The sequence below is a fragment of the Fukomys damarensis genome, unplaced genomic scaffold, assembly GCF_012274545.1.
Source record: "Fukomys damarensis isolate Sample0158 unplaced genomic scaffold, DMR_v1.0_HiC HiC_scaffold_5, whole genome shotgun sequence".
In the NCBI taxonomy this organism is placed as follows: domain Eukaryota; kingdom Metazoa; phylum Chordata; class Mammalia; order Rodentia; family Bathyergidae; genus Fukomys; species Fukomys damarensis.
The window spans coordinates 47,409,161-47,418,127 of NW_022900917.1; the positions used below are offsets into that span (position 1 = coordinate 47,409,161).

At 33.9% G+C, this 8,967-nt stretch overlaps 1 protein-coding gene across 1 annotated transcript in view; it reads right to left on the reverse strand.

Moving 5' to 3' along the window:
- Window positions 1-630: 630 nt before the first annotated feature.
- The window catches only part of Ythdf3 (YTH N6-methyladenosine RNA binding protein 3), a 17,429-nt gene continuing 9,092 nt past the window's right edge, over window positions 631-8,967 (reverse strand). The window contains exon 4 of the mRNA XM_010641318.1: window positions 631-2,244. Coding sequence (XP_010639620.1) covers window positions 631-2,226 — 1,596 coding nt within the window. The 5' untranslated portion in view covers window positions 2,227-2,244. The remainder of the gene's footprint in view (window positions 2,245-8,967) is intronic.

An 8,967-nucleotide genomic window follows, 5' to 3' on the forward strand; every position in this document is an offset into this window, starting at 1 on the left:
ATAATTTTAAGCAAGTCCTCCCAAGTCTCAAAGGTGAATAACAGAATGAGATCAAATGCTACTAAAATCTTAACTCTTAAGGCTCACGTCCTCTCAAATCTACCTAATTTACATCTTTGCTATGTTTTGTTACAAGTGTTTCAATTGTATTAAAGTATTTTAGCTTTATGTAAAAAGAAAACTATCAACTATCTTCTTACAAATGTAAAGTGAGCAATAGTCAAACAGTTAAGAATTATTTGCTTCAACCTCCAAACTCATTTCCTCATAAAACATGGTCCTAGGATTAGTGATTATAGAGCTGGAGTACAGTGTAGTGGCCAGGTGCTTGCCTAACACGTTCAAGGCCCTGCATTCATCAGAAAGAAGAAATGGTTCAGACTGAATACACAGAACCCTTTCAAAGATTTTTGTTGGCATGTTGTTTCCAAAGCTAAGTTGTTAATATCCCTCAGAATAAAGTTCTTAAATTCCGAATGCAATAGTAAGAAAGGATATCCACCAATGCACTCCACCCCCAAGGTCCTATCAACAAAAATTACTGGGCCAGGGATTTAGCTCAATGGTTTCATCACCTGCCTCAAAGCGGATCCCCAGTACCAAAAAAAACAAAAAACAACAACAAAAAAATTACTGCAATCTTACCCTATACATGGCTTCCTCCTCTTCTTGACGCTTTTCATAATGTGCAAAGTCATCAAAGATTGAGGTCGTATGCTTGAAAGTAGCAATTATTTTAAGCACTTGCTTAGCTTTTTCTAGGGGTACCTCTTGAGTGTCCCTTGAATTGGTTACTGGTTTGTTGTCATTATTTTCTAAGCGAATATGCCGTAATTGGTTATTGGGAACATCTTTGACAAAGATCCATTTAACTTCAAATTTGCCCTTCCACTTATCCTGAGACCAGACACCAGCATATGCATTATAGTCCACAACAGACTTCATTTCAGCCACTCCACAAAAATGTCCACTGCCATTCACACTGAAGAGTAAATACAGTGGGCCTTTCCCATTCAAGGAACGGTAAGCTGCATCCAAACGCTTATTACCATGCTCAGTACTACACCAGATAGAGTACTTAATGGAACGATGTATGTCATCTTCAGAGTAGCTTTTTATTATAAACACACGCCCATTCTTCAGGTTCCAATCAAAGTCTTTGGGATTATAGTTGTTTATGGCCTTTAACTTTTCCAGCACTGGATGCACTTCTATACTAGAAGGTGAAGCACTAACAGGTACAACACCTAAACCAAAGTTTTCACCACCAGCTCCATTGTTCTGGTTGAAGCCTGCTCCCCTGTTCCGAGGAGCTACCCAACGATTCTGCAGCTGCTGCTGTTGAGGCTGCACTTGGTGAGGCTGGGCCTGTGGCTGAGGTCCTTGTTGCTGCTGTGGTTGTGGTGGCTGAGGCTGCTGTTGAGGCAGTTGGCTTTGCACCAATGGTGGTGGTTGAATTAATGGCTGAGGCTGCTGGATTATAGTTTGAGGAGGCAGAACTGGTTGGGTTGGTGGAGCCTTTACCACTGACCCCTTTTCATCCCAAGTTCCAATATTCATGTTGTGTTTTATAGGAGGTGGTGGCACAGCAGAACCTCCAATTCCCACATTGCCCTTGGGTTTAAGTTTCGGTTGAGGTTTGGCAGGCTTTCTGGCAATGGCAGCCCAGGAGGTTGGTTTAGGTGCTGCACTACTAACTGGGGGCACATTATTGGTTGCAATGCTAGTCATACCGCTGCTGCTCAAGGCTGTTCCTACAGTTTTTGTCACTGCAGCTGTCAGGTCACCACCAATTTTCAGTCCAGTCATGCCTTGCTCAATACTGCTAATGCCAGGCACCTTACTCAAAGTATCATTGCCAAATCCAGCCTGTCCATCAGTAATAGCTCTCCCAAGAGAACTAGGTGGATAGCCATAACTGCTACTATAAGCAGAACTTTGTGTTGATTGTCCCTGAGATCCACTTGTCCCCCATGTAGAGAAATCAGCATTACCAGGAAAAAAGTTAAATCCATGTTGACCAAGAAATGGTGGGGTATTTCCTAATGCCCCAGGTTGACTAAAAACACCATCTGGTATATAATGATGTTCTCCATTACTCATTTGTCCATATGTTGTCAGATATGGCATAGGCTGGTCTCCAGCTGTGGACCATGCTGCTTCCCCAAGAGAATATGGAAATCCAATGGATGGAGCATAGTAACTAGGCATATATGGATCTGACATTGGTGGATAGCTGTTACTCTGAAAAACAAAAGATCACAGTCAGGAGAGAAATACCCTGTTAACAAGAGTGGGGAAAAAGAGATCTGAAAGATTTAAATCAATTTTAAATACTTGAAATGAAATGAAATGTGCCTGTTCTAGATAAACAAAAGTAAAATTTCAAATCCAATCTTATCACCAAAAAATTTGTAGCTGAGTTTCCATATTTTAAATTTTTTATTACAAAATCACAGGGCTTTTTAAGAGGAAGAGGTAGGAATGAAATGGGGGACTATTTTTGTTTGAAATCAGGTCCTTAGTTATAATGTCAAAATACAATTTCCACAAAAAGTGGATTTGCAAACTTGTTTCCAGGCTCAAAATTATCATTTACAGCTATCTTTCAGCAACTGATGTATTTAAAAATTACACGCAAGGATTACATAAACTTGGAAACTATGTCAAACAGTACAATTAGTCTTTATGGTAGAATTCAGGTCAGGCATTAAATTGTATACTTTCATTAAGGAAAAAATAAAATGGATAATTGCTCACAATCTAAGAAGATTCAATATTACACATACAATATGATCCAAATTATTTATCATTTTGCTTTACCTTGTTTGTTTTCAAAGGGAAATAAAATGAAACCCTTACTTGGTTTCTTAACAGAAGCTGTTTTTCTTTATGTTTGCCTCTCTTTTCCAAATTTTACAAAATAAGCTATTTTCTTGATCATAATATTTAAACTTAGAGATAAATACAATATTTTATTCCAGAATCACTGCAATTAAATCTAACTTCATCTTGAATATTAATTACATACTTAGTAATCTGCTAAAAAAAATCAAGACACTAAATTCTATTAAAAGGAGATAACATATTTGTTACAAGTAAATGAAAAAATAAAATACTTTTCAGGATTTACTCTGGAAGTAGAAAAAATGTTCAAAAGCAGATAAATGTTTTTTAGAAAAGAACTAATGATAGAATTATGCAAGGCCCAAAAAATAAAAATTAAGAAAACTGATGTTATCTTACGAAGATCAATACCATTAAGGTGGATTATTCAATTTGCACTGACATTCTAAGTTTCTTGGAATAAAGTTTTTAACCCAATTTCTTTTCTTCTTTTTTGATGTTACATTCTTAGGACTATTTTACAAGTATATTTTAACTAAAGAAATATATCAAGGGCTAGGAATGATAGAACATTTGCTGTGCGTGAGAAAGGTCCAGGGTTTAATACATGGCACCACCAAAACAAACAAACAAATGGCCTATTATTATAAATGTGTAATAACAAAATAATATGTATTTCTTGGACTCATTTTAATCACTTTTTGAAACACTAACCATTTAAATCCACAATGTTTTATTATTATACTTTTTTTCTTTCCTTTTTCTATTTATTTTGGTGCTATTTCTACTTAACTTGGTAGGGCTACACTACCAACTGAGCTACACCCTGCAGAAACTAAATTATTACTAAATATTGCTAAATTACTTGAGATACACTATGTTACAACAGTTCACTGTCTATGAGAAAGCTAATGTCTTATGAAATGATTCTCTGAATAACTAAAATTAACTTCAGAACCAAAGAGAGGTAACATTTAAATCAACAGCTTTGATAAAGTTAACTGGGTACTGCCAGTAAAAACTGGAATTGATATTCAGAGGGATCTGCCAAGTTCAAGGTCAGCCTGCTCAACTAAGTGAGACCCTGTCTCCAAATAAAAAATAAAAAGATCTAGCAATACAGCTCAGTACAAAATCCCTGGAATTCAATCCCTAGCACCCTTCTCCTCCAAAAAAAAAACAAAACCCAACTGTGTGTCACTTATTAATGTTTACAGAAAAACCATAAAATGACTTTTCAAACATTCCTCATATTAAGTATATTTTACTATATTCAAAACATTAAATTCATTTAATGGTACAATTTGTAGTACAATTTACTAGTTTACGTGGACATTATTAAGTATCACTGAAAATATCCCCAAAGCATGATCACATTATTGTGAATGAAGAGCATCTTTAAAGCAACTACAATAGTAGCATTACTGCAGAAATATTGACTGACAGAAATAATGACTATTTAAATATATAAATACATTCAAAAAAGTCTGACAGTTTAATATACCAACAATAGCCTTTAAAGAAAAAAACTTTCAGAAATCAATGAGTAAATTTTAGAAAAACAATGAAACACATACATGCACACATCTGTAATCTGATCACTAAAATATATGCTAAAAATAAGTTTTTACAGTGCCTAACACTAACAGGGAAGTCACTGTGACAATAACCTCAAGTAAGTTTAACAAAATGTTCAAAGTGTTACTAGTACCTCCAGTCTTTGAATATACTATATAAAAATTGTCATTTACTTCCCATTTCTTTCAGTAGGTTAAGTTGAATGAGTTTTTTAATGCCTCTATGAAAATGATCTAAGCAATCTTTCAAAAGTCAAGGCTTTTGCTAACAACACAGTACAAAGGATAGAGATAAGACCAATTGCCTAGCATGCACAAGGCCAGAGTTTAATTCCCCAAGCTACAAAAAAGAACAGAATTAGTACATTAGTATTTCAATTGTAATTTTAGTATTAATTGTAAGTTAACAGTAAATTTTGTCGAACATAAACATCTGAAATTGTCAGGTTAATTTAAGAAAATCTAATTTAGTGAAGAGGCACAAATTTTTAACTTCCTACTGATACAAAATAACTCAAAACTTACTTCCACATTTTATCTCAAAATAATAGGAGCAACCAACTTAATTTATGCTTAAACTAGTCTGTTCATGATTTGGAAATTGTTCAGTAATACTGAAACCTTACTATATACATTAAAAAGATACATTTTCTTCACAGAGTGATGTGAAATGCTTATTTTCCCCATACTCAAAGGATCAGGAGGGGAAATACAATAGTAATAGATAAACATAAAAACAATACAATAAGCAGGGCAGTGGTGCGTGTCTGTCATCCCAGCACACAGGAAGCTGAATGATGAGATGGAATGATCACTTGAGCCCACAAGTCAGCTATCAGCCTGGGAAAACATAGTGAGAGTCCCAGTTCAAAGAAAAAAATAATAATAACAATAATTACTATGTATAAATAATTGAGCATACTTGCGACCACAGATCAATAGACCCTTCACTTACAACATAAAAGTAGAAACACAATCTGGGATAAGGATCAAATGAAACTACAAGTTATTTAAATTCTAATCCCAACCCAGGTACTTATTATTTGTAAAAGAAGCTAAGCTAATTACATTTCAAATTGTTCTCTTATCTCATAAAGAATAAAAGAGATCCAGCAGTTTCACTTCTAGGCATCTACCCAAAAGATCTCAAATCAAAGAGATGTCTACACTCTCATGTTCACTACAGCACCATTCACAACAGCCAAGAGCAGGAAATACATCTAAGTGTCTAAAATAGATGAATGGATTTAACAATGTGGTGTATACACATAAACGAAATACTATTCAAATTGAGTAAAAAACTTTTGACAATATGAATGAAACTGGACAACACTGTGCTAAGTGAAATAAGGGAGGAAAAGACAAATATCGAAAATCTCACATATATGTGAATTCTAAGACAAATTCAGAAGGAGAGTAGAATGGCTGAATACAAAGTCAGAGGTATGGAGGAGATGCTGGTCAAAGGATGTAAGAATCTCAGTGAGAATACAAAGAGTTTTTCTGAATTCTATTACACAATATGGGAAATTTAGTTGATATAGTATGGTACACTTCAAAACTGCTAAGAGCATACTTCAAACATTCTCACCACAAAAACTGTCAGCTATATGAGATGATAAAAAGGTTAACTGGCTTGACTCAATTATTCCACAATGCACTCATAAATTTTAACATTGTTTTTAGTACCACAAATATATGCAATGAACTTTCAACTTAAAATAAAAATGGCATTACAAGCCAGACATGGTGGCACACGCCTATAATCCCAGCACTAGGCAGACTGAGGCAGGAGGATCACTGTGAGTTCGAGACCAGCCTGGGCTACATAGTGAATTCCAGATCAGTCTCAACTACATAGTGAGACCCTGTCTCAAAAAAAAAAAACAAAAAAAAGTGGCATTACAGCTTAACATGTGCCTAGAGGTCAGTACAAAAAGAAAATCTACTAACGAGTCATAACCTGTATGTGGATTTTGGCTTGGGTTACACAGATGCTTATATTTGTGAATCCACCAACTATATACATTTTGTGAATGTATTTGCAAAGCCACCAACTGTACATATTTGGGCAGTTTATTATGTTAAATTTTACTTCAAAAGGAAAAAAAATGGTAAATAAATATTTAACACTACTAATATGCATGGTGAACTAAGGGGCAAGTACATCAGTGCAACTTATTTTAAATGCATAAAAAAACAGAAGATGTATAGAGAAAGATATGTGAGAACATGAAGTCAATAGCAAAGTCTAAATAAGTATAGATGTGCTCACCGTAAGTCTTCCATTATTTCTTTATATTCAAAACATTTTATAATAAATGGTTTTAAAAGGGGGGTATAGACAGTACAGTGTCTAGGACATACTGTATTCAACATACAGTAGTTATATATTAATACCATTTAACTTGCTTTTTAAAACATAAATTAATCACCATGTACAAGGTATAATTTTAAACCTATCACTTCCTACTTTCAAGGATGAGGCCAATTCTTTACTTTCCCATTATCTTTCCCTGTCCCAGTACTGGAGAATGACCCAGGGTCTTTGGACTCAGCTACATCCCCAGGTCCTTTTTCATTTTTTATTTTGAGAGTCTTGCTAAATCACTATATTGTCCAAGAATGCTGGAATTATAAGTGTGACATTGCCGCTTTACCACTTTCTCTGTTAGTCCATAGGTCATTTAGTTTCTTCAAGGATAAAATCCAGAAACTATCTCCCGCTCTACTCAACTGTGAAGTTGATTGCCTTTGGGGACTGAATTCAAGGACTATGTCATGCTAAGCACATGTTTTAACACTAAGCCACACTTCCAGCCTATGAAAATTTTTGAGAAACTACTTAGTTAATTGCAAAGAACTATAAACGGGTTAAGTCTTTAAGTGTTTTACCCTAGTATTAACACTAAAATGTTTTCTAAAAAAGGATTAAAAGTACTTCTGTAGAATTTAAAATCACTAACCTTTTGATATAAATCAATTATTCTATTAATTCAGAAAAAAACTTGAAAAACTCATCACTACTATAATGATCTGAGCATATTTTCATATACCTTAATTATAATTTAGTTTAAACCGAGTCTTTGAATTAAAATAAGCTAGTATCTATCTTTAATTTCACAATTATCCAAAGTCTAATAAAGAAAACTAGAGCATGTTTTAAAAGTTTAGTAAAAGTGGTCAAGCTATTATTCACTAGTAATAAGTACTTCTTCACAAAGAAAAATGAACACTTTTCCATTAGAAAAAGGTACTTCAAAAACTCACTTCTGAATTAACAAGTGACATTCAATATAGTTTTAAGGCTTGTAAACACCTCTAGTTGTACTTTTCAAAAAGTGTAATTTATATACATCATGAAGACGTCAAAAGGAAATGTGTCATCCATAAAAAAAACAGTATTTCATTAACCATGATTCTTCACTCTCTTACCCTATCAGATCCCTTAATCTATTCATTTAATAAATACTTAATGAATGCCCACTGTGCTAGATAGAAAGCCAGTCACTATGAACAAAGATTTAGAACATAATCTCCAACCTGGAGCACTTAACAAGCATAATGGGGAAGACACATATGCTACAAAGTGATAGGTAACTGATGTATAACGAAAGCAAAATAAAATGCTTTAGTACAAAGAGAAGGCAGCAAGTAAATGAGAAGTCAAAAAAGATCTCACAGAGGAAGTAATAATACAGAAGTCTCTATGAGAGCAGACAAGCTTTATGTGTACAAAACCTATACAAATGCAAAAAATTAAGATAACAAAAGAAATATTTAGAAAATATTTACATTTTCAGGAAATGCTAAGTCCTATTTTCCCAGGTGTTAGAGAAAGGTGATAAAATATGCGGTAAAGAAAAACCTTGAGTCATTTAAAGATTATTTAGGTAACAAATGCATTTAATGTCATGAAACTGGTTAATTCTTATTAACAGTAACAGTGACAAATCACATGGGGATATTGCAAACTAGTGTAAAGAAGTACAAAATTACCAGCGAAGAAATCATTCCGAAAGATATGGAATAAAGAAAATCTAAGGACAGTAATGGGAAAACAAAAAATAAAATTAAAAATGCTGCTTTATTTTCTTAATTTTCTATACTTCCCTAAGAAGCATAGCTAGGATTATTTACCCAAACTTTAGTTTTCCAATTTAACTTCAAATTTATATTTTTAAATTACATGTTATTTTTAGTGACTGAAACATGACTTTCACAAATTAATCACCAAAATTTACTGAAGAACTATAGAAAACGAATTTTAAGACCTAAAGGACTGACGTTTACTCTTAAAATTACAAAATGGGAGAGTGACACTATGACAGAAAGAACTTAGCTCAGCAGTAAAGCACTTGCTTAGCATGTGCAAGATCCTAGGTTTGACCTCCAGCAAAGAAAGAAAAGGAAGGCAAAGGGAAGGAAAGGATGGATGGGAGGAAGAAATGAAGAAACTGAACACCAAAATAATAGGAAAAATAGAAGAAATATGCCAACCCGGGAGCAATAACAACAGTTTATTTCAATGTAGGTTTATAAT